The sequence below is a fragment of the Pseudorca crassidens genome, chromosome 8 (genome assembly GCF_039906515.1).
Source record: "Pseudorca crassidens isolate mPseCra1 chromosome 8, mPseCra1.hap1, whole genome shotgun sequence".
In the NCBI taxonomy this organism is placed as follows: Eukaryota; Metazoa; Chordata; class Mammalia; order Artiodactyla; family Delphinidae; genus Pseudorca; species Pseudorca crassidens.
Window position 1 is genome coordinate 33,652,674 of NC_090303.1, and position 27,595 is coordinate 33,680,268.

The 27,595-nt window shown below is 40.3% G+C and overlaps 1 protein-coding gene across 1 annotated transcript in view; it reads right to left on the minus strand.

Moving 5' to 3' along the window:
• Positions 1-25,695, minus strand: part of LOC137228695 (dynein axonemal heavy chain 11-like) — a 62,573-nt gene extending 36,878 nt beyond the window's left edge. Inside the window, exons 1-6 of the mRNA XM_067745588.1 lie at positions 25,542-25,695; positions 22,519-22,641; positions 14,671-14,793; positions 12,291-12,515; positions 11,123-11,214; positions 9,419-9,545 (exon numbers count right to left, since the gene is read on the minus strand). Of these exons, the coding sequence (XP_067601689.1) occupies positions 9,419-9,545; positions 11,123-11,214; positions 12,291-12,515; positions 14,671-14,793; positions 22,519-22,641; positions 25,542-25,625 (774 nt within the window). The 5' untranslated portion in view covers positions 25,626-25,695. The remainder of the gene's footprint in view (positions 1-9,418; positions 9,546-11,122; positions 11,215-12,290; positions 12,516-14,670; positions 14,794-22,518; positions 22,642-25,541) is intronic.
• Positions 25,696-27,595: the final 1,900 nt, after the last annotated feature.

Here is a 27,595-nt window from a genome sequence, read left to right on the forward strand (position 1 = left end):
GTCAAAAAAACCCAAACAACCCAATCAAAAAATGGGCGTATGACCTAAATAGACATTTCTCCAAAGACATACAGATGGCCAAGAGGCACATGAAAAACTGCTCAATGTCACTAATTATTACAGAAATGCAAATCAAAACTACAATGAGGTATCACCTCACACTGGTTAGAATGGGCATCATCAAAAAGTCTACAAACAAGAAACGCTGGAGAGCGTGTGGAGAAAAGGGAACCCTCCTACACTGTTGGTGGGAATGTAAATTGGTACAACCACTATGGAGAACAGTATGGCAGTACCTTAAAAAACTAAAAATAGAACTACCATATGATCCAGCAATCCCACTCCTGGGCATATACCTGGAGAAAACCATAATTCAAAAAATCCATGCACCCCATTGTTCATTGAAGCTCTATATACAACAGCCAAGACACGGAAGCAACCTAAATGTCCATCGACAGAGGAATGAATAAAGAATATGTGGTACAGATGTACAATGGAATAGTACTCAGCCATATAAAAAGAACCAAAATAATGTCCTTTGCAGCAACACAGATGGACTTAGAAATTATCATACTAACTGAAGTAAATCAGACAGAGAAAGACAAATATCATATGATATCACTCATATGTGGAATCTAAATTTTTTCTTTTTAAAAAAGTTTTATTGAAGTATAGTTGGTTTACAATGTTGTGTTACTTTCTGCTGTACAGCACTGTGAATCAGTTATACAAATACATATGTCCACTCTTTTTTAGACACCTTTTCCATGTAGGTCATTACAGAGTATTCAGTAGAGTTCCCTGTACTATACAGTAGGTCCTTATTAGTTATCTATTTTATATATAGTAGTATGTATATGTCAATCCCAATCTCACAATTTATCCCTCCTCCCCTTTCCTCCCTGGTAACCATAAAATTGTTTTCTACATCTATAAGTGCAATCTAATTTTTAAAAAATGATAAAAACGAACTTATTTACAAAACAGAAACAGACGCACAGGTATTGAAATCATACCTATGGTTACCAAAGGGGAAACATTGTGGAGGAGGAGTAAATCAGGAACTTGGGAGTAACATACAGACACTACTATATATAAAATAGGTAACCAACAAGGACCCACTGTATAGCACAGAGAAGTCTACTCAATATTCTGTAATAATCTATATGGGAAAAAACCTGAAAAAGAATGAATATATGTATAACTGAATCACTTTGCTGTACAGCTGAAACTAACACATTATAAATCAACTATACTCTAATAAATTTAAAAAAATGGATATTACCTTTACATAAGGGGAGTCATACAATATGTATTCTTGCATCTGCCTTCTATCATTCAACATCATGTTAGTGAGGTTTATTCATGTTATTATGTATAGCACCAGTTTTCTTCTTCATTGCTATGTGGTACTCTGTTATATGAATATTACACGATGTATTTACGCATTCAACCGTTCAGGGACATTTGGATTATTTCCAGTTTGGGGGTGTTATGGATAATGTAGCTATGAAAATTCTTGTCACATATTTTGGTTCACCTATGTATACATTTCTGCTGAGTATACACTAAGAAGAGAAACTGCTGGATAATAATGTATTATTATATTCAAATTTAGAAGATATTGTCAAACAGGTTTCCTGAGTGGTTGTACCAATCTACAATCACACTGGCTAGATAGGAACATTCCCATTGCTCCACATCCTTACCATTATTTAGTACTGTGAGTCTTTTTTTTTTTTTTGTGGCACGCAGGCCTCTCACTGTTGTGGCCTCTCCTGTTGCGGAGCACAGGCTCTGGACGCACAGGCTCAGTGGCCATGGCTCACGGGCCCAGCCTCTCCACGGCATGTGGGATCTTCCCGGACGGGAGCACGAACTCGTGTCCCCTGCATCGGAAGGCAGACTCTCAACCACTGCGCCACCAGGGAAGCCCAGTACTGTGAGTCTTTTTAATCTTAGGCTTTTGGTAGGTTTGATCTTGATAGCTCATCATGTGAATGTATGTATTTTTCTAATGAAAAATCATGTCAGAGTTTGACAAAATATCTGTACAAATTGAAAAAAGAGGGGGAAATGAACACATTACTAGGCAGAGTATTTCAGCCTAGCGAAGATTCAGAAACACACCAACTCATGATATTTTCACCAGTTCTCTCACACTCACGAATGTCAAAACAATGCATAGCTAATACGAAGGTATCTTCAGGAAGAAGAAAAACAAAACAAAAATAAAAAGAAAGAAAATAAAAAAAACTAGCTCCATGGATTAGTACTTGATATTTATCATTTTGGGGTTTTTTTGAATTTCAGGTAAAATCTTTTATATTACATCAGTAGCACATAAAGTCCTTGATATTAATGATTGTACATTCTGTACTTAGACATGTCTATGTGAATATATAACGTGCATCAGTTAGTTTTTGCAGTGTAACAAACCACCTCAAAATTTAGTGGCTTAAAAAAGCAACAATTTCAGAGTTCACAATTCTGTGTCGGGGCTTTTGGGTTCTTTCAGTTGGTCCCAGCTGGGCACCCTCATACCTCTGCAGTCCACTGGTGATCGGTGGCTTCTCCCATGTGTGTGACGGTTGTCCAGCTGGTGGCTTGGGTATGGGCATGTGCTTCTCCTCATCCAGCAGGCTAGTCCTGGCTTATTCATGAGGAGGTGGCCACAGGTTTCCAAAGAGCAGCAAGAGGGCAAGCCGCAGTGTACAAATGCTTTTCAAGCTTCTTGCTAATGATACACTGGCCAAAACAAGTCACACAGGAAGCCAAATGGAGAAATAAGCTCTACCCCTTGATGCTAATTGCAGCTTCACATTGAAATGGCATGGATGAAGGGAGAGGAAGAATTTGTGGCCATTTTTATATTCTATGCTAGCATTTTTCTTAGTTCTTTACATGTTTGCTTTACTGCTTGCTCAAAAATCAAAGATATAGTACCTACTGCTTTCCCCATTTGGTATATAAGGAAACTGAGGTTCAGAAAGGTAAAGCAGTAACATAGTCAATAATCAACAGATAAGGTAGATAGCTAGTGGGAAGCAGCCACATAGCACAGGGAGATCAGCTCGGTGCTCTGTGACCACCTGGAGGGGTGGAATAGGGAGGGTGGGAGACGCAAGAGGGAAGAGATATGGGAACATATGTATATGTATAAATGATTCAATTTGTTATAAAGCAGAAACTAACACACCATTGTAAAGTAATTATACTCCAATAAAGATGTAAAAAAAAAAAGAATTATACGTTACTTTAATGATCCTAAAAATACTAATGCTGTGTTCATTTTGACCCCCAAAATGACAAAATAAGTGTTATGATAATAAGTAAAAAGGAACCAAATATTTTTGTGTCTTTCCAATATCTATACAAGGAAGAAAAAAAAAAATCAACAGAGCCGGGATTTAAACTCATGTCTACATGATTTCAAGGTTTCTGTTCTTTCCTACTATTCTACCTTCTGATGGATGGCTAATGTGCCTATTACGTCTAGCTCCAGAAAAGTTTCCTTTTCCTGCCTCTTCCCTATTTCATCCTCAGTGGCAACCTAAACTCAAGGGCAACCCCTCCCTCCACTGTAGGTACCTACGAGCCCTCCAACCTTCTACTCACTATAAAAAAGTAGGGATTTTTGACTGATTTTATTTCAACTAAAAGTCATTCACTCTTGCATGCAGCCAACTAACCACTTGCATCTTGAGCCTTTTTCCTCTTGATTGCCTAAGAGCTACTGGTTTACTTATTTATTTTGGGTTGCACTGTGCACCTTGCAGGATTCCCCCTCGAACCTGTGCCCACTGCCGTGGAAGCATGGAGTCCTAACCACTGGACTGCCAGGGAATTCCCCCTCTTGATTGTCTAAGGAGGACTAATCCATGTCAAGAAGGCTGTGACACACTATGAGTGAGGGCTGAGCTGCATCACCCTGATTCCTGAGATTCAGATGGTGAGGCACCTTCACTCTACCATGGAGACAATCAAATGGAAGCACTATCCAGCAACATACTGAGCTTGTGGGGATGCGGGATCTTAGATACTTGCCCCCTTGAAGACCAGAAGTTCTTTTTATTACCTAATATTAAGCCCATTTCTCACAAGCACCTGTCCAAGTGCCAATATTGACATTCTATTAAGGGTATCAGTTGAGTGCCATCTGTCTCATACTGCAATTTGGGGGATTTCTCAAAAGACAAGTTGGCAGATTTCTTCTTACGTAGATTCGGTCCAATGCCACTGAAGGATATTTCTGATGCAAACATTAAACATTTCTGAGCATATATATATTCCTGATCTTGTCATTTTCGAAAATGCATTGTGGCCTCAACTGCCACAGCAGTGGCTTTCTAGTAGCCACATTAAAACAAATAAAAAGAAACAGGTGAAATTAATTCTGATGTATTTTTATTTGACCTAATGTATCCAAAGTATTGTCACTTCAATATGTAATTAACAGAAAAATCACTAATAAGATAGTTTACCTTCTTATTTTTAAGTCTTTGAAACCAGCTGCATATTTTACATTCACAGCTTATCTCAATTTGGATTTTTCATCAGAAATACTTCATCTGTCTTTATGTTTCACAAAATACACAGTTGCGAAAGTAGAGTCACGTTCTAGTTGTTTCAAACTTGTTTTCCAATAACTGAATCAAAGATCAGTTTTTCTAACATATTGTAGTTAAAAATTCAGCCCCTCAGTTGACACATTTCAGGTGCCCAATAGCCACACATGTGGCCCATGGTTACCCCCCGTCACACAACACAAACGCAGCTGATCACATGGAAAGTGTGTCATTCTTTAGTATATCTCTATCATGGGGAAGCTTTCACTCATCATCACATAGGAGATGAAGGAAGACAAAATGCACCAACGCTTCTAGGACAAAAAGATCTTTCAAGTCATAAGGAACCAGTGGCTAAAAACACCAAGTTGTCAGCTATTTCAAGGTACAGTATCACAACCTGGAAGGGCACAATGGGGCCAACTGATGTTACCCAGGCTGACTTTAACCACTACGTTCGTTTCACTGAAAAACACAAAAGGATGTTTTTCTAAGGCGGGGGAGAAAGCACAGAATTTTAATATTGAATCATGTGCAACTTCATAACTACTGCGCCATGACCATTAATCCTGCAAATATACCTCTAAGTTTGTATTTCCATAAGTAACCACCAGAGATTTTGACCATGGAAGTTACACAGCACAGCCACATGCTCAGTCCTTTAGATAATCTATGCCACTGGGAGGTCAGGGTGAACTCTAGGAGGAGAAAAGTCTTTAAAACTTGACCTTAACCAAACTTACCAACAGCTGAAACCCACTGAAGGCATTCTAGACACACTGATTTCATCACTCTGACATTCCAACTCAAGTATCTTAAATTGGGCATTTCTGCTTATAGAACACAGGATGTAATATCATCAGACTTTCCTGGCTGATGTATTCAGGCTGATCAAATTCCACAATCAACTGCAGAAACCCTCACTTGGACCAACACTCTTAAATTGAGTGTGGCGGGTGGAGGAGGGGGGCCTGAGGAATTCAAGTCATTCACAAGATGTCAGCATGACTCCTCTGCCCACAAAGCGTCATCTTTTCTGGGGCAATTGCATTGTTATCCCACAAGCTGCAGTTGCCATGTTATCTCCGTCACAGTACAGGGCACACATTCAGGATGTTAGCACAAAAGGCAGAGACGGAAAAGCTGTGTCTGGTGGCCTGAAACTGATTCTGATGATGAAAGAAAGAGTGTAGCAAGGCTAGGCCCTTTGGCATAACTGCTAAAAGCATTAACTATTCCACAGCAAGTGACCAAGGGCTGAGATCACACCTTGACTTTGCAGAACCACTGCAGGGAAAGAAGCTGACTGTGGCTCTAGATGACTCAACTCATCCTTAGCTCCTTTTCAATCCTTCACCCCAACAAGTTGCTCCCAGGTGGTATTTGCACTTCAGAGGCAGCTAAACAGTTTCGCTAATGACAAACCTTTCCTAAAAGGGTGATAGCATTTGAGGTGAAATCGAATTGTTCAACGTTTAATTCGTGTAACAAAAGGATCTCAATGAAATCACATTTTGAGCAAAATTCAAAATAATGTATCTCAAATGTCAAATGTTTCAAAAATCGAATCATTTCAAAGCTGGCAGGTCAGGAGAACTGTGTACCGCATTTACTCTGGAGCCGCAAAGCCAGACCCCTTCAGCTCCTAAGCAGAAATACCCCACCTCCTTTTGTTGATATAACACAGACAGCACTGTTGTTAGTATTCATCAGCATGGCTGTGAGCCATTTTGGAGATTCTCTATGCGGTGACTTCAATATTCAGCTACATTAAAATTTAAAATCTTTTTAATGTCTTACATTACCTAGTCATTCATTAAAGAGTGTTACTAGTACTACTACTGAGAAATGTACCTGAGATTCAGGGGTTTAGAACTTATGATTACAACACTATGAATTAGGTAGACAGGAAGATGTCCACGAAAAGTCACACTGGTATTAACAATAACACTCTGAAATACTGAAGTGATGCTATGAAAATAAAAAGAATGATTTTAAAGGTACACCTTTTAAGTTTATATATATATATATATATGTAAAAGCAAAACCTCATCCTGTAATTTAGGAAGGATAATGAAAAAAAAATGTTGGCATCAGGGATGCATATCCCTGAGCCAACAGGTTGTCTAAGGCCTGAAGCACTTTTTGATGATTTGAAAGGACATAAAGAGAATGGGTGACAAGTGTATATTGAGTCATCTGCTCCTCGAGCACCAGCCTAGGACTTCAATTAAGGACAAAGAGGCATCGGGCAAGTGCATGCGCTGAAGACAGCAGACAGGAGTGAGGACAGGTTGGTCCCTCCAGGGCTTGACAAGACACATCTCGATGCCTTACCATCATCTGCCTCCATACACCCCTTCTGGGAAAGTACAGCAAGGACGAGGGGGGGACAGGTGGACATCCTCACACCTGTGATTTAGCAGCCCAGAGGAGGATGCTCTGGCTTTGCCTCACTCCTCCTGGGGCTTCAAGGTGAAGGGCTGTTTCCCCCACCTCTGCCCTTTAAGTTGTCCAGTGAGAGGGGTTGGAGAATCACTAACAGAAACTACGGATGCCCGCAGCAAGTGAATCTGCGATGTGTCCCTACTTCAGACATTTGTCTAGGTGGAAAAGGAGGAAGAAGATATAACAAATAATGGATTACACTGCCAAGGGCAAGAACTGGAAGTGCTGAGATGGACTTGTCTCTGCAATATATACCCCCTGGGGGTTTCCCCCTGCCCCCTGAGGACTTGCTTCTGTTCCACAAGAGACCCAGCATGTGGGTACTGGCTGTCAAGGGTCAAGGTCGACAGCCACTGCCAAACAGAGAAGCAGGAATATGCATTAAGAAAGGGCAATGACTGACAGATGACACCCTTCCTTCCTCCCCAAGGTAAACTGACAGGGAGGAGAAATAAAAGATCCAACTCCAAGTTCATTATGTAAAAGTCTGGTCTTGACACAGAGGTGAGGTTGGAATTTTAAACTAGATCTTGTTGCGTTGCTTTGGGTTTCTTTAATTTTTAATAATAAAAAGGGACCGGAGCATTACAGTACCTATCCAAGATGTTATAAAGGGACCTGTTACTCACTGTAAAGACATTCAGCAGGGCACATTTGAGCTTAATAATTGTAGAAAGATAAAACTGTTTCATGTCTATATTCTGGATAATTAATACTGTTCAATAAAACAGTCACATATGTGTTTATTATGTTTAAAGAATATAAAAGAAAAGCCATGTTCCCACTTACAGATTTATGCATCTAATTTACATAGTGAAAATTCACGATTCTAAGTATTTCAGATTTGCAAGTGTTTAGGAACATGTACCTGGAATAGAACATGACATCCTCTATCTCATATGATCACCCCGGGCAGAGGGTCCAGTTGCCAGTCACGAGGAGGTTCTCAGGAGATTACTGAAGCTTAAACGTGGTAGTAACTGCCATGTTTAAACTACTTAAAAAAAAAAAACCCAAAACATCCAATTTACATGTCATTGACATAAATGAGAGATGGAGATACTGGATTCCAAGTCAATCTAATTAGATGGATTTTATCTACAAAGCCATCTGGGAGTTAGCATAAATATACAGAATGATACCTGAGTGGTAATCCTGAAAATGTTGCCGAAGCTGACTAACAACTTTGCTCTTCATAGCAAGATTGTACTTGTATTTCCGACAGCAAGAACAGCCATCCATCTGAATTTAGCTCCAAAGAGAAATGATGAATGAGAGAGAAATAATCAAGATAAATACTGTGGGAGCTTCCCTGGTGGCGCAGTGGTTGAGAGTCCGCCTGCCGACGCAGGGGACACGGGTTCGAGCCCCGGTCCGGGAAGATCCCACATGCTGCGGAGCGGCTGGGCCCGTGAACCATGGCCGCTGAGCCTGCGCGTCCAGAGCCTGTGCTCCGCAACGGGAGAGGCCACAACAGTGAGAGGCCCACGTACCAAAAAAAAAAAAAAAAGAAAAGATAAATACTGTGTCCAGAGAACAGAATTCAGGAAACCGTAGTGTTAGGTGACACATATTCCAAAGAAAATGGCAGAAAAATACCTAGAGCAGGAACATGGAGACAAATCCACAACGATAAAGCACAACCTTTGGCGTCAAAATAATCTGTGATATATGGTCAAGTCTAGGAGTAACTGCCTATGTCAGTTGTAACAATTCTAAGATCTAAATGGATGTGAACAACTGAACAGATATAATGAAAGGCAACATCCACTAAATGTTTAGAGGAAGGAGAGCTTTGGGATTTGCACGAAGCTTGGTCTCTGATCTGTGCTCTCAGATTACAAAAGGTAAGAGCTGTTTTTATTTGCTTTACATATTGTCATGGGTGCTACATTATTTTTGAAATGATAGGAGAAAATTAGAGTGTTAGGTAGAGGATGAAAATATACCAATACACCTCTGACAGCACTGAAGCCTAGTCCAGCTTCAACTATGAAGGTTACTCTGGAGTCAAGGTTGTTGTAAGAAGGTACCAGCCATGATCTCATTCCCAGTGACTCAGTCTCCCCCAGGAAAGCTGCAAACCAGGCAATGGAGCTCCAGTCCTTGTCCCAGAATTCTGGGGGTTTGGAGCCAGTGTTTCTTCCATTAACTTCTTGCAGGGCCCTAAGCCTTGTACATTTGCTGTCCCTTCCTTGTGTTGAGAACCAGGCAGTTACCTTTCCCAGTTCCTTGAGCACTGCTTCTAACATCCCTCTGTTGCTGCATTAAGAATTCTTACTGCATATTTTCTGGCTCCTGGCACATGTGACATGGTAGGTGGCATTTGACAATGATAAAGAAACTGTGACATTCCTTAGCTAACATAGGATAATATGAGACTCTCAAAAACAAATATTTACCTCCATAGGTTGAGCTCCCTTTGAGAGAATGTCAAGTAAGTCTGCGGAAGAGATGAAATAGAAGCGCGGAAAAGCCACACGCTTGGTTTCCAGGTACTCAGCAAGAGCTTTTTCGCAAAGAGAAAGCCTGCAGGAAGGAATGAAAAATCATTGTAAGCATATCTTGCCCATTCATTTATTAAAACGTCACCAAAACCCAGAGCCTCTCATCTGTCCATTCACCACAAGAAGCTCACCATTTAACACGGAGCCTACCTCCCTCTCTTTGACATCATCGTCTTGTTCATGACTCGTGTACAAGTCATGCCAAGTGGGAGGAGAAACACACACACATCCATCGTTAGTTGAGACTAAATATAGATCAGACTTAAGTTGATGTTACTTATCACTTGTCTGCTTTTTGAAGGGAAGTGTGGACATTTAAAAAAATTTTTTTATTGGAGTATAGTTGATTTACAAAGTTGTTAGTTTCAGGTGTACAGTGAAAACAGAATCAGTTATACATATACATATATCCACTCTTTTTTAGATTCTTTTCCCATATAGGCCATTACACAGTATTGAGTAGAGCTCCCTGTGCTATACAGTATATCCTTATTAGTTATCTATTATATATATAGTAGTATGTATATGTCAGTCCCAATCTCCCAATTTGTCCCACTCCCCCTTACCCCCTGGTCACCATAAGTTTGTTTTCTACATCTGTAACTACTTCTGTTTCTGCTTTGTAGGTAAGTTCATTTTTACCCTTCTTTTAATGACACCTCTCATCAGCAGGAGAGAAGACCAGATTTGGCATCACTCGCCTCGAGCACAAAATGCTTTACTTAACACGTAATTGGTTTAAGGTCTTCCTTTTCCCACTGAATGTCTACAAAACACAAGCACCTTCAACTCTCTCTTGTTTTCAGAAGAGTCATAAGATCCAGAATCATTTCCACATTATTTTCTTAGCAGAGCAGAGATGACCCAGAAGCAGAGCCCCCAAAACCCTCAAAGATTACTGACTAATAATTAACTTCTGCAGAAATCCACACTTTTAAAATTATGGCCAACTTTCTTTCTAAAAAACTTCCAGATTATGAAATAATTGTATGTGATATATATTTTTATCTAGAGGGCTCCTCTGCCTTGCAATGAAAAGTGATCACAATTCCACACAAAGCTCTTCTTTTAGTGGCTGATCTGCCCATTTGTAATCAAAAGCCAGAAAATTCTTATGACCACTAGCTGTTGTATAATTTTATATAAAAACTACAAATGCCCTTTAGGACAAGGATTTCAAAAATACTAACATGCTGTCTAAGGATAATTTCTAGTATAATTAAACTATATACAAAATAAAGGACTTAAAATGAGTGCAATCCCAGTTCCTAGCATACAGTAGCTGCTTAATAAATATTTGCAGGATACTTTGATAAAAGAATTGATTAAACAACCATGCTGATTCTCTTGATGATAGGATATTCTAATTTTACTATAATGATATTCCTTTTTGGAAGACAGAAATATATTTGGATCTGTTTACATTAACTCACAAAATGTATGTACCACCTAATATGTATAAGGCAACTAGATAACTATAAGCAAAATTATAATTTAGTAGAAGTTGTTCGTACAATAACTTGGTGTTAAACACTATTAGATATTCAAAAGAAATCTCAGAAGTATAACAAATTGATCACTTTGTAGTTTTATTCTTACCTGTACTGTAAATCTTTAAGTTCTTCAAAGAGGTTAGGTCTGCTTGTTGCTTCTAAAACATTTTTTATTTTAGCTGTCCTGAACATTAACTCCTGAGCAAAAGTAAAACATGGAGCCATTGATATTAGAAATTACTTTTCTAAATTTTTCATCCATTTAGGGAATTAAAAAGTGAAAAACAATCAAACTACGGGAAAGCAAGATAAATGAGATTTCTAACACCACGTCTGTTCTGCTTTTAAACTTTTAGATGAACATCAAAAACAAAGTGTAATCACATAGTTTTTATCAATATAAATTCGATAGACATTACCACCACTCTGGGTCCAGGCAGAATTTCTCTCTTCTAAACCAAACGCACAAAAAAATAGAGAGACAGAGAACCAGAATCTTAAAGAATACACTCACATTGGAAAATGAGATGAATATGAAACAATCTACTCACGCTTTCCTCCTTAAAAGTTAAATAAAATAGAATTCCTCTGGTGTTCTGCTTTAGCTAGTAAGACAACAATAATTCATCCCCATTTCTAGATAAAAAGTAAAGCCATTATTCTCTGCTTAAAGTCTCTCAAATCATTTATTATATGTACATCTCCATGTGTTCTCTGTGGCTCTTATGAAACAAACCAGTAACTGATAGTATAACTTTGTTACTGGTTTCCCCTCCTCAGTCTCTTACTTCATGAAGATGAATCTGTCTCCCAGGCCTTACTGTTGGTGTAGGCCTCTGGGAAACATGTGGCCTGCTGCCTGGTTTTGTACGGCCTGAAGCTAAGAATGGTCTTTACATTTTTAACTAGTTGAAAAAAATCTAAACAAGCATAATACTTCGTGACACATGAAAATAATACGGAATTCAATTTCTGGTGTCTATAAAGTTTTACTGGTACACAGCCACACCCATCTGTCTATGTAGTGTCTATGTTTTCTTTCACAGGACAATGGCAGCCCTGCTGAGTTGTGACAGAGACCACATACAACCACAAAGCCTAAACTATGGACTATCTGACCCTTCACAGACAAGTTTCCTGACCTTGTCTCCTGAAATTCAAATACACACATATATTTTTCTTAAATACAGTACCCCAAATCATGTTTCTTTACAAGATTTTTATATTGTTTGGACAAAGCTGTTAGGATAGAAAACAGCCTTTCTTCCACGAACCTTAAATTCAGCATCTACTCTGCCGAATCTCTGAGCATCTTTCACAAGCTGAATTCGAATATCTTCTGAATAAACAAAGATGCTTTCTAGGTGAGACCAAGTGCGCTGTACTTCCATCCAAGTAAAGATGACCGAATCTGCTGTGTTTAATTTGTTTTGCCAGCTTATGACTTGCTCAATGAAATATTCCACATACTTGCTTTGAAGCAGAGTCTGTAACTGAACCTAAAAGAAAGGCAAAGAATTTCAAATACCATCTAAATTGGTAGTCTGTAAATATCAAGAGGGAGCACACTTCTTCTGTTTATTGCTGGATTCCTAGGACCTAGCACACGATACATGCAACAGGCATTCAGTAAGTATTTGCTAAGTGAGTGAATTAATGGCATTAAATATTACATAATAACATGTTTTTTCCAAAAGGAAAAAGACAAATATAAGCAACTACATGTAATGCGTCTTCTAGAAGAAGGCCACGTGTCCCTTGGAAGGCAGGAAAAAATATTGTGCACCAGGGTGCAGCTTTAGGAATTAAACTTTATTCTTTCATCCTCTCTCACTCTTCTTGGGGTCTCTGCCTGTGAATCATCCTAAGGTTATGGGTCTTCTTTTTCAATATTGAAAATACGAAACAAACTTCCTTCCAGTTTGCTAAGCCCTTAAGCTCCTGTTTTCCTCCTCTTTGAGTTTACTACCAAACTTGGCAGCCTTCCTAACACCAAGCCTTGCTTTAAGGTCGTGCAGTTCAGCGAGCACTTCTCATCATTCTCTGACACTGAAATTCCAGGAAGTCACTGAGAACAGCTCCTTTTCATCCTCCTCCATCTCTAAGTGTTTAATACACTTGACTATTCTTCCCCCCCAGCTTTATTGAAATATTATTGACATACAGCATTGTGTAAGTGTACAATGTGATGATCTGACACATGTATATACTGTGAAATGGTTACCACAGTAAATTTACACCTCCACAACCCATGTAACTGCCGTGTGTGTGTGTGTGTGTGTGTGTGTGTGTGTGCACGCGTGCTGATAACATTTAAGATCTACTCTCTTAACAACTTTCAAGCATATAATATACTATTGTTAACTGCAGTCACCATGCTGTACATTAGATGCCCAGAACTTATTCATCTTATACCCAGAGGTCCGGACCATTTGACCAATACCTCCACACTTCCCCAAAGCCCCAGAAACTGGTAACTGCCATTCTACCCTGTATAAGGTCAGCTTTTTTAGATTCCCCATATAAGCAAGAATATTCAGTACTTGCTTCCTCTGAGTGAACTACCTCACTTGGCATAATACTCTCAAAATCCACCCACATCATCACAAACGGCAGGATTTCCTTCTTTTTACGGCAGAATGATGATATTCCACTGTATATACACCACATTTTCTTTATCCATTCATATGTCAATAGACGCTTAGGTTGTTTCCATGACAGTCGACTCTCCTTTGTAGGAGAAACTTATCCTGTGATTGCTGATGATACTATACAGTCTTCTTTTTCTACGATTTCTCTGCCCACTCTCTCTCTCTCTGCCTCCTTTATGTCTCCTGCTCTTGCTCACTACACGCAGCCTTTCCCAAAGCTCTATTCTCAGCTGGATTATCTTCTTTACGTCTCATTATCTAGCTCATCAATTCTTAAGACACCAAAAATGACCTCCCAAACTACATTTCTAGACTGAACCTCTGCACTGAGCTCTAGGTCAGACTTTCCACCTTTACATCAATGTCCCTCACTTTAAATACACCAAAAATAATAGAACATCATCTCTTCAGAGCAGGTTCTTTCCTAAGTGCCCCATGTCTAATAATAATAACACTACTGTTATTATTTCCTCTGAATAGTTTGTCTCTTTCATCTTTCTTATGTCTCATGTCCAAAGAGATGCTAACTCATAACCTTAGAATTCAAGACCACATAGGCTGCGCTCTCGACTGTCCCTCCAGCCTTATTTTTTATTACTCCTATCAAGAAAATCTATATTCTAAGGAAACCAAACTCTTTAAATTACCTCTGAATGGCAGGTACTTTCTGGCATTCCAAGATGCCACTAACATTCTCCCCTTTGCTATAACACCCCTTTCTGATCACCATTTTTTGTTGAATACCAGCCCATCCTTCAAGGTTCAGCACAAGTACCACCACCTTACAAGACCCTTTGGAACCTTGTCTCTGTCTCCCTACTCAAGTGCAAGTTCCTTGAGAACAAGTGTTCATACTTTTTGAGCCCAAATGGTACTATGCCTGGAGCCTGGTACAAGCAGATGCCCAATGAATGAAGAAAGAAATACTGAGTATTGGAACTTGGGAAAAATCTAAAATCGTAATTTAAAATGAAAAAATCTGTAATAAAAATATCCATCTTACTTGGTTGTGCTCTAGAGTTTCAAACAATTGTTCATCAAACTTCAGTAATAGAATGCCTGTCCGAGAGTGAACTTCGTAAGAGAACTCCATGGTTGCCCAGGTCTGGCTGATTTCAGTAACAACCTAGATGTAAACAGTATTTAGTTATGTGCACAAAAGTTTAATTTAGGACCAATACTTAGGCTATCATCTGGAATTTTAAAAACTGTTTTTACAATTTAAAAAAAAAAAACAGAGGGACATCAAATATCACTGGCCTCAATTTTTTTCCTCCACATAATTCACGGTGATGAGGTTTAGAGAATGAATTCCACCACACAAAAGGAACAAGTGTCACACCAATATCAATTTTTTTTTTTACTGGATCTGAGCTTTATATCCTTCACTGAAACACAATGCCAGAGCAGGAGGGGATTTAAAAGGTTATCTTAAAAGTCTGATAGACACTCAAGACTCAGAATCCGAGAGAGGGGGAAGATGGCGGAAGAGTAAGACGCATAGATCACCTTCCTCTCCACAGATACACCAGAAATACATCTACACGTGGAACAACTCCTACAGAACACCTACTGAACACTGGCAGAGGACCTCAGACCTCCCAAAAGGCAAGAAACTCCCCCACGTACCTGGGTAGGGCAAAAGAAAAAAGAATAAACAGAGACAAAAGAATAGGGACGGGACCTGCACCAGTGGGAGGGAGCTGTGAAGGACGAAAGGTGTCCACACACTAGGAAGCCCCTTCGCGGGCGGAGACTGCGGGTGGCGGAGGGGGGAGCTTCGGAGCCGTGGAGGAGAGCGCAGCAACAGGGCTGCGGAGGGCAAAGCGGAGAGATTCCCGCACAGAGGATCGGTGCCTACCGGCACTCACTAGCCCAAGAGGCTTGTCTGCTCACCTGCCGGGGCGGGCGGGGCTGGGAGCTGAGGCTCCGGCTTCGGTCAGAGGCAAGAGGCTTTTTCTTCCCTCTTTCTTTCCTGGTGCGCTAGGAGAGGGGATTCAGAGCGCTGCTTAAAGGAGCTCCAGAGACGGGCTCGAGCTGCGGCTAACAGCGTGGACCCCACAGATGGGCAGGAGAAGCTAAGGCTGCTGCCGCCGCCACCAAAAAGCCTGTGTGCGAGCACAGGTCACTATCCACACCTCCCTTCCAGGGAGTCTGTGCAGCCCGCCCCTGCCAGGGTCCCGAGATGCAGGGATAACTCCCCCAGGAGAACGCATGGCGCGCCTCAGGCTGGTGCAACATCCTGCCGGCCTCTGCCGCCCCAGCCTCGCCCCACACTCCGTGCCCCTCCATCCCCCCGGCCTGAGTGAGCCAGAGCACCGAGACAGCTGCTCCTTTAACCCTGTCCTGTCTGAGCGAAGAACAGACGCCCTCCGGCGACCTACACGCAGAGGCGGGGCCAAATCCAAAGCTGAACCCCAGGAGCTGTGAGAACAAAGAAGAGAAAGGGAAATCTCTCTGAGCAGCCTCAGGAGCAGCGGATTAAATCTCCACAACCAACCGGATGTACCTGCATCTGTGGAATACCAGAATAGACAACGAATCATCCCAAATTGAGGAGGTAGACTTTGGGAGCAAGATTTATTATTTTTTCCCCTTTTCCTCTTTTTGTGAGTGTGTATGTGTGTGCTTCTGTGTCAGATTTTGTCTGTATAGCTTTGCTATCACCATTTGTCCTAGGGTTCTATCTGTCCGTTTTTTTTTTTTTTTTACTTAAAAAATTTTTTTTTCTTAATAATTATTTTTTATTTTAATAACTTTATTTTATTTTATCTTACTTTATTTTATCCTCCTTCTTTCTGCTTTTTCTCCCTTTTATTCTGATCCGTGGGGATGACAGGCTCTTGGTGCTCCAGCCAGAAGTCACTGCTGTGCCTCTGAGGTGGGAGAGCCAAGTTCAGGACACTGGTCCACAAGAGACCTCCCAGCTCCACATAATATCAAATGGCGAAAATCTCCCAGAGATCTCCATCTCAACACCAACACCCAGCTTCACTCAATGACCAGCAAGCTACAGTGCTGGATACCCTATGCCAAACAACTAGCAAGACAGGAACACAACCCCACCCATTAGCAGAGAGGCTGCCTAAAATCATAATAAGTCCACAGACACCCCAAAACACACCACCAGACGTGGACCTGCCCACCAGAAAGAAAAGATCCAGCCTCATCCACCACAACACAGGCACTAGTCCCCTCCACCAGGAAGTCTACACAACCCACTGAACCAACTTCAGCCACTGGGGACAGACACCAAAAACAACGGGAACTACAAACCTGCAGCCTGCAAAAAGGAGACCCCAAACACAGTAAGATAAGCAAAATGAGAAGACAGAAAAACACACAGCAGGTGAAGGAGCAAGATAAAAACCCACCAGACCTAACAAATGAAGAGGAAATAGGCAGTCTACCTGAAAAAGAATTCAGAATAGTGATAGTAAAGACGACACAAAATCTTGGAAATAGAATAGACAAAATGCAAGAAACATTTTAAAAGGACCTAGAAGAACTAAAGATGAAACAAGCAACAATGAACAACACAATAAATGAAATTAAAAATACTCCAGATGGGATCAATAGAATAACTGAGGCAGAAGAATGGATAAGTGACCTGGAAGATAAAATAGTGGAAATAACTACTGCAGAGCAGAATAAAGGAAAAAGAATGAAAAGAACTGAGGACAGTCTCAGAGACCTCTGGGACAACATTAAATGCACCAACATTCAAATTATAGGGGTTCCAGAAGAAGAAGAGAAAAAGAAAGGGACTGAGAAAACATTTGAAGAGATTATAGTTGAAAACTTCCCTAATATGGGAAAGGAAATAGTGAATCAAATCCAGGAAGCACAGAGAGTCCCATACAGGATAAATCCAAGGAGAAACACGCCAAGACACATATTAATCAAACTGTCAAAAATTAAATACAAGGAAAACATATTAAAAGCAGCAAGGGAAAAATAACACACAAGGAAATCCCCATAACGTTAGCAGAAACTCTGCAAGCCAGAACGGACTGGCAGGACATATTTAAAGTGATGAAGGAGAAAAACCTAGAACCAAGATTACTCTACCCAACAAGGATCTCATTCAGATTTGATGGAGAAATTAAAACCTTTACAGACAAGGAAAAGCTGAGAGAGTTCAGCACCACCAAACCAGCTTTACAACAAATGCTAAAGGAACTTCTCTAGGCAAAAAACACAATAGAAGGAAAAGACCTACAATAACAAACGCCAAACAATTAAGAAAATGGGAATAGGAACATACATATTGGTAATTACCTTAAATGTAAATGGACTAAATGCTCCCACCAAAAGACACAGACTGGCTGAACTGATACAAAAACAAGACCCATATTTATGCTGTCTACAAGAGACCCACTTCAGAACTAGAGACACATACAGACTGAAAGTAAGGGGATAGAAAATGGTACTCCATGCAAATGGAAACCAAAAGAAAGCTGGAGTAGCAATTCTCATATCAGACAAAATAGACTTTAAAATAAAGACTATCAGAAGAGACAAAGAAGGACACTACATAATGATCAAGGGATCGATCCAAGAAGAAGAGATAAGAATGGTAAATATTTCTGCACCCAACATAGGAACACCTCAATACATAAGGCAATACTAACAGCCATAAAAGGGGAAATCGACAGTAACACATTCATAGTGGGGACTTTAACATCGCACTTTCACCAATGGACAGATCATCCAAAATGAAAATAAATAAGGAAACACAAGCTTTAAATGATACATTAAACAAGGTGGACTTAATTGATATTTATAGGACATTCCATCCAAAAACAAAAGAATACATATTTTTCTCAAGTGTTCATGGAACATTCTCCAGGACAGATCATATCTTGGGTCACAAATCAAGCCTCGGTAAATTTAAGAAAATTGAAATCATATCAAGTATCTTTTCTGACCACAACGCTATGAGACTAGATATCAATTACAGGAAAAGATCTGTAAAAAATATAAACACACAGAGGCTAAACAATACACTACATAATAACAAAGTGATCACTGAAGAAATCAAAGAGGAAATCAAAAAATACCTAGAAACAAATGACAATGGAGACACAACGACCCAAAACCTATGGGATGCAGCAAAAGCAGTTCTAAGAGGGAAGTTTATAGCAATACAATCCTACCTTAAGAAACAGGAAACAACTCGAATAAACAACCTAACCTTGCACTTAAAGCAATTAGAGAAAAAAGAACAGAAAACCCCGAAGTTAGCAGAAGGAAAGAAATCATAAAGATCAGATCAGAAATAAATGAAAAAGAAATGAAGGAAACGATAGCAAAGATCAATAAAACTAAAAGCTGGTTCTTTGAGAAGATAAACAAAATAGATAAACCTTTAGCCAGACTCATCAAGAAAAAAAGGGAGAAGACTCAAATCAATAGAATTAGAAATGAAAAAGGAGAAGTAACAACTGACACTGCAGAAATACAAAGGATCATGAGAGATTACTACAAGCAACCCTATGCCAATAAAATGGACAACCTGGAAGAAATGGACAAATTCTTAGAAATGCACAACCTGCCAAGACTGAATCAGGAAGAAATAGAAAATATGAACAGACCAATCACAAGCACTGAAATTGAAACTGTGATTAAAAATCTTCCAACAAACAAAAGCCAAGGACCAGATGGCTTCACAGGCGAATTCTATCAAACATTTAGAGAAGAACTAACACCTATCCTTCTCAAACTCTTCCGAAATATAGCAGAGGGAGGAACACTCCCAAACTCATTCTATGAGGCCACCATCACCCTGATACCAAAACCAGACAAGGATGTCACAAAGAAAGAAAACTACAAGCCAATATCACTGATGAACACAGATGCAAAAATCATCAACAAAATACTAGCAAACAGAATCCAACAGCACATTAAAAGGATCATACACCATGATCAAGTGGGGTTTATTCCAGGAAAGCAAGGATTCTTCAATATATGCAAATGAATCAACATGATACACCATGTTAACAAATGGAAGGAGAAAAACCATATGGTCATCTCAATAGATGCAGAGAAAGCTTTTGACAAAATTCAACACCCATTTATGATAAAAAACCCTGCAGAAAGTAGGCACAGAGGGAACTTTCCTCAACATAATAAAGGCCATATATGACAAACCCACAGCCAACATCGTCCTCAATGGTGAAAAAGTGAAACCATTTCCACTAAGAGCAGGAACAAGACAAGGTTGTCCACTCTCACAACTCTTATTCAACATAGTTTTGGAAGTTTTAGCCAGAGCAATCAGAGAAGAAAAGGAAATAAAAGGAATCCAAATCGGAAAAGAAGAAGTAAAGCTGTCACTGTTTGTAGATGACATGATACTATACATAGAGAATCCGAAAGGTGCTACCAGAAAACTACTAGAGCTAATCAATGAATTTGGTAAAGTAGCAGGATACAAAATTAATGCACAGAAATCTCTGGCATTCCTATAACACTAATGATGAAAAAGCTGAAAGTGAAATCAAGAAAACACTCCCATTTACCATTGCAACAAAAAGAATAAAATATCTAGGAATAAACCTACCTAAGGAGACAAAAGACCTGTATGAAGAAAATTATAAGACACTGATGAAAGAAATTAAAGATGATACAAATAGATGGAGAGAGATACCATGTTCTTGGATTGGAAGAATCAACATTGTGAAAATGACTCTACTACCCAAAGCAATCTACAGATTCAATGCAATCCCTATCAAACTACCATTGGCAGTTTTCACAGAACTAGAACAAAAAATTTCACAATTCGTATGGAAACACTAAAGACCCCGAATAGCCAAAGCAATCTTGAGAACGAAAAATGGAGCTGGAGAAATCAGGCTCCCTGACTTCAGACTATACTACAAAGCTACAGTAATCAAGACAGTACGGTACTAGAACAAAAACAGAGATATAGATCAATGGAACAGGATAGAAAGCCCAGAGATAAACCCACGCACATATGGTCACCTTATCTTTGATAAAGGAGGCAGGAATGTACAGTGGAGAAAGGACAGTCTCTTCAATAAGTGGTGCTGGGAAAACTGGACAGGTACATGTAAAGGTATGAGATTAGAACACTCCCTAACACCATATACGAGAGATATAAGAGATATAAGCTCAAAATGGATTAAAGACCTAAATGTAAGGCTAGACACTATCACACTCTTAGAGGAAAACATAGGCAGAACACTCTATGACATACATCACAGCAAGATCCTTTTGGACCCACCTCCTAGAGAAATGGAAATAAAAACAAAAATTAATCAATGGGACCTAATGAAACTAAAAGCTTTTGCATAGCAAAGGAAACTATAAAGAAGATGAAAAGACAACCCTCAGAATGGAAGAAAATATTTACAAATGAAGCAACTGACAGAGGATTAATCTCCTAAATATACAAGCAGCTCATCTAGCTAAATATCAAAAAAGCAAACAACCTAATCCAAAAATGGGTGGAAGACCTAAACAGACATTTCTCCAAAGAAGATATACAGACTGCCAACAAACACATGAAAGGATGCTCAATGTCATTAACCATTAGAGAAGTGCAAATCAAAACCACAATGAGGTATAACCTCACACCAGTCAGAATGGCCATCATCAAAAATCTACAAACAATAAAGGCTAGAGAGGGTGTGGAGAAAAGGGAACCCTCCTGCACCGTTGGTGGGAATGTAAACTTATACAGCCACTATGGAGAACAGTATGGAGGTTCCTTAAAAAACTATAAATAGAACTACCATACGACCCAGGAATCCTACTGCTGTGCATATACCCTGAGAAAATCATAATTCAGAAAGAGACATGTACCACAATGTTCATTGCAGCACTATTTACAATAGCCAGGAGATGGAAACAACCTAAGTGTCCACTGACAGATGAATGGATAAAGAAGATGTGGCACATATATACAATGGAATACTACTCAGCCATAAAAAGAAACGAAATTGAGTTATTTGTAGTGAGGTGGATGGACCTAGAGTCTGCCATACAGAGGGAAGTAAGTCAGAAGGAGAAAGACAAATACCGTATGCTAACACATATATATGGAATGTAAGAAAAAAAAATGTCATGAAGAACCTAGGGGTAAGACAGGAATAAAGACAGAGACCTACTAGAGAATGGACTTGAGGATATGGGGAGGGGGAAGGGTAAGCTGTGACAAAGTGAGAGAGTGTCATGGACATATATACACTACCAAACGTAAAATAGCTAGCTAGTGGGAAGCAGCCGCATAGCACAGGGACATCAGCTCTGTGCTTTGTGACCACCTAGATGGGTGGGATAGGGAGGGTGGGAGGGAGGGAGATGCAAGAGGGAAGAGATATGGGAACATATGTATATGTATAACTGATTCCCTTTTTTTAAAGCAGAAAGTAATGCACCATTGTAAAGCAATTATACTCCAATAAAGATGTAAAAAAAAAAAAGGTCTGATAGATATTATTTACTTTTTGGATAGTGCTCTGAGTGCCAGAATGTGAATCCCAGGTCCCTTGTTGAACCTGGGTAAGTTAATTACTTCTCTATACCTCAGTTTCCTCATCTGTACAATAGAGATAATCCTCAGAGAATTAAATGAATATAAAGCACTGAGAGCAGTGTTTGCTACCAAGTAAACGATATATAAATGTTTTCTGCTATAATCGTCATCATCAACTGGGTCAGCTCTCTCGTTTTACAAATTTACTGTGGCCTAGAAGAAAGCTGTTTCCTGCCCAGGGAAACATGTCTCCACACAACTATGGCAGGAGGACTTCTCCCTGAGTCTGCTTACGTGCCAGTGCACAGAATTAGCTCAGGGTAAAAAGGAACAGCCCAAGGACAACACCTTCTCAGTCCCCAGCTCTTTCACTGCTTTGTCCACGATGCTTCGGACATCCTCTTCCATTTGGTGTAATCGCAAGGCTAACAAATCTGCCAAAGTTGTGGCTTCGTTTATAGAAAACTTGACCTGATTAGGAACAAAAAAAAGGCAGAATTTATATTCCACATATATTAATGGTTCCTTCTACCTAATGGCCAGAGGAATGAAACACAGCTAAATATACTCAAGTCAGCTGCTGAGTACATTTCGAGTTCTGAAATGTGCAGACAACCAAAGACGTTGCTTTTTCACTCACAGTCACTGAGGCATCACCCATCGAAGCGAGGGCTGAGGTTTAGGCCGCGTTCATACTACAGTACTTTCTTTAGTTTCATAACCCTCCCCTGTCAGCTCATTTCTTACCTCCTTTGCCCACAAAACCCATTTTTAAAGAGAATCACATTGTTCATTTATTATAATTTGGTTGAAATCCCAGGAATCAGGTAATAGCTCATTTGTCTTCTCTTCCTTAGGTACTCTATTCACTGAACATAATTCCCAGTTGCTTCCGTGCTTTAACCTAGTTTCATCATTGACTTAATCTTAGTTCCTTGGCAAAAAATAATTATTCTTATACTGTCATTATTGATATTTACCATGTGAAAAAGTCACTCACATTTCCTCATCACCTTATTGACTCCCCACTTTCCCCACCTCCATATTTGCTAAGAAGCTCTCAGCTCTTCCTAAGTGCCCAGACTCACCCATGTCCCTCACAAATGAATAGCTGATCCCACCACACAGTTGCAAGGAAGCCATTTCCTTTCCTGCCCTGCTAAGAATATCCAGTCCCTGCTTCTCGGAAGGTGCAGTCCTCTCTGGCTCTCCTCAATCAGTCATGTTGCTCGTCACCATGCACGGCTCTGCACAGGACGACTAAACCTCCCTGTTTGCCCAGGACTGGGGGGTTTCCTGGGCTAAAACCTGGGAAGTCCTGAGCAAACCAGATGAGTTGGTCACCCTATCTCTGCATCACTTTTGACCTCACTCCAGAGCTGATGGGAGTCAGGTCTGTCTTAGAGAAGGAATGAGCAGGGATGCATAACAAGGCCCCCCTGATTAGCTGCATAGTTTGTGCAGTGAATATGGACCCCCTGCCCAGGTGACAACTGGAGGTTGGATCTAGTCACTGCTCTGATGCCCCAGATCAGCCTGGAGGAAGGTGCCTTTTTCTAAATTGCCAGAGAACTACCTTTTCCTAGCTTGCAGAAGGGCATGACACAGGCAAGACACTGTGGTGAGAAGAAAGCTCACTGGGGCTAATGTGAGAAGGGGGCGGGGAGTGGGACACAAGTATACCTTCCATGTTGGGAGACTCAATAAAGATTTTCTGAAAGAATAAATTAATCAACTATAAAGCCTAAATATGCAATGCCTAAAAGACTCTATGGAAAGTATTATAATAAAAACTTCAGGGACCATTTATTGAGGATTTGCTATGTGCTAGGGTCTATATATAATCTCATCTCACCAAGTCTGCATGGCAGCATTATAGCATTACTTGTATTTCATAGAAGGGGCAACTGAGGTACAGAGAGCAAGTAACTGGCCCAAGATCTAAGAGATACTAGGTGTTAGAGTTGGACCGATAAAGCTTAGGCCACCCCCACTTCACCAGGCTGCCCCTTTCCTCAGTTTCCCCACCCTACAAACTTTGTCTTCAAATCATGACAGCCCTTCTTCATGATGTGTGCCTAGCAGAAAACACGCACATCAGGCTGCATTTTATGCATTTTAAACTCATGAAGGTCACCTTCCCTGAAAAATAAAGTGTAAGTTTGGTATATTTGCTCCTAAATAGATGTAGAGAGGCAAGAAAATATAACCTCAAATGGTACAGACACATGAGAAATAACTCTATATTTTGCAATAAAATAAAAAACCATTTGGGATTTCTCTGGTGGTCCAGTGGTTAAGACTTCACCTTCCAATGCAGGGGTGCAGGTTCGATGCCTGGTCGGGGAACTAAGATCCCACATGCCTTGCAGCCAAAAAATCAAAACATAAAACAGAAGCAATACTTTAACAAATTCAATAAAGACTTTAAAAATGGTCTACATCAGAAAAAAAATCAAAAAAATGCATCTTTAAAAAAAATTAGAAAAAAAAACCATCAAAAGACCATCAAAGAGGGATGTCATTATTAAATGAATTGTGGGGAGAAAAAAAATCACTATTTCTGAATTCTCTCTCCCCCTAAATTCACTTCTAATACCCTCTGATCCTCTCCACAAAATATAAGATTCTTTGCAGCCATGTCATGCTCTATAAAATGCCTTCACATTATCTTACTTGATCCTTACAAGATCCCTCTGATTATGAGAGTAGATAGCATCACTCTCACTTTATAAATAAAAAACTCAAAACAGAATAGTTAAGTGTCTTATTTCAGGTCATATAGGCCAGTAAGAGATAAAAGGTTGGCGGGGGCAGGGGGTGTCTTAGTCACTTCTGTCTGCTCTAACAGAACACCATAGACTGGGAGGCTTAAACAACAAACATTTATTTCTCACAGTTCTAGAGGCTGGAAGTCCAAGATCAGGGTGCCAGCCTGGTTTGGTTGTCGGTGAAGGCTCTGTTCTTGGTTAACAGATGTCTGTCTTCCTGTTTTATTTTCATATGGTAGACAGTAGAAAGCTCTGGGGTCTTCATCCCCTTACAAGGGCACTGACCCCATACATGAGAATTCTACCCTCATGACCAAACTATCTCCCAAAGGTCCCATCTCCAAACACCACCACATTAGGAACTCAGCCTTCAACATATGAATTGGTGGCATTGGAGGGGGAAACATTTCGTCCATAGCAGGGGCTAAAACTAGAATATCTGCAGGTCTATCCCTTGGTCACAATCTGAAAGAGCTGGACCTCTTGCATCTGACCAGAAACCTTTTCCCAAATCCCACTTCTTCCCAGTTGAATGATGTAAGCCGAGGAATCACACTTCAGTCACAAAAATATTCAATTAGTGAGACTCAGGAAACTGACCCCAGTGGCCTTCATCAGCTGGTGCCAATGCCTGTCTCTGAGGGCAGGGCTCTGTAACTCCGCAATGGCCCTCAGGGAGGTCATCGTGTCCTTCACTGTGCCTTCCAGGCCTGAGTAAGCGTCCCACACGTGGACTTCCTTATCGAGAGACCAAATTTCCTAGAGAAAAGTGACAAAAAACTGGGTCCCCCAAAATAATAATATGTTTTATCATTTTCCTCCTTTGAAAGAATAAATTTACACTTCCCTGGATAGGAAGAAAGTAAAAACATTTAAGTCCCCAGGTTAAAGACTAAAACTAGAGAAACAGAAAAGGATCCACTCACTCATATATTACGAGTCCACTGTGTACAAGCCACTTGGATACATTGGTTTCCTATTCACAGGCTCTAACTTGATGTCCCATGAGGAAACCCAAGGGTCATTAAATGTAGAGAATTAATAGAGTTTACGGGACATGTGCAATGAAGAGTGCTTCCTCTAGAAACATAAATAAGCAGGAAACTGAGATTGTTACCTGGATTACTAACACCTTCCTCGGAAGACCTGGCTTGTTTAAATGGTAGCCCTGAAATGCTGGTTACCTTTGAGTGTTTGCTCCTTGGAACTAAATAGTCATGATTTTAAGACGTGTCAAATAGGGCCTTTGACTTGGCTGTCTTCTTGGGTCACGGAACAACATTAACAATTGTGAATGAGAAAACCCCTAATAAAACAACAATCCCAGCACAGCACAAAAGGACAGCGCTACTTCTTTAAAAAAAAAAAAAAAAAAAAGAAAGAAAAAGGCAAAATATCTTCAGCTGAGAGTGGGGGTCAAACTGTCACTCTGAAGTGAGACAGTCCACTGGGCAAGGAGACGGACAGGGAGTGAGTACAGAAAAGAGGCACAGTGACCCCAGGGCATGCAAAAGAATGATGGGCTGTTCTAGTTCGGGTTCTTGGGACCAGGATAAAAAGGGAAGAAAAAAATGGGAAGATTGGCTGGAGCGGAGCACAGGACTGAGTCGGGGTGAGGATGTTCTGGGGCAAGAAGAAAGCAAAAGGCCTCGCTACTTCTGAACTGCCTTTCGTGGCTACGCACTTGGCTTCATCCAAACATGCACTTGGCTTTATCCAAAGCGGCTTTACTCTCTTCAGAGGGCACAGGGCCGTGGGGACTAGCTATCAAAGCACGAAATTCAAAAAAGCTCAGTTCTGTTACATTGAGCCCCCTTGCGATGTTGGAGTGGGCAGTAATAAGAACGAAGGTCACAGTATTCCATACACATCCACAAGTTACCCCAACTAGTTGCCCCAAAGGCCACAACCGAAAGGTACCTTTGAAGATACAGCATGCTTACAGCTGCTAGAGAAAGAATTCGACAGCTTTCGTAAGCCTAACCCCTCCCTCAGCCCTGCGCTTCACCTCCCAGCCTCCGTTCTAGACAGCCATAGGGAGCGCGTGATGATAGCCACTGCTCATCAATTCATTAGCCCTAATATGCTCTTATCCACTCATTCACAGAAAGGTAGGCTTGATTACAAGGGCAACTGGCTGAGACTGAAAAACAAAATCCTGTTTCAAATCATCCTGTTTGAAGTAAATAAGGACATGCGGTCCAGCACAGCAGACGCTAGGTTAGGGAAGATGGAAGAAGGTGGTGCTGAGGAAGATAAATCGTCGTCACAGACAGTTATGGAACTTGCCTTGGCAAACCTTCTGAGTTCCACATCCATCTGTTCCACATTAATCTGTCTCCACTGGGTTTTAGTCCAATTATCAATGCTTCTCTGAAAACGCACAAGCAGATAAAAGTGTCAACAACATTTGGTGAAAGCAAGTCTCCGCAGCAAAATATCTAAACTGATGATACACAGCAACTCCATCATCCAGGGGAAAGTCAATTATTTAAGCATTAACTGCACCTGTCAAAACTTCCCCACCACAAAAACAAAAAAGTTGTCAGAACACGTCAAACCTAAGGCTAAAACATTGTGAGATGATAATTTCTAGAAGCAATGACAAATTCCATACACATACCATCATTATCATTTAATCCTGAATACTCTGA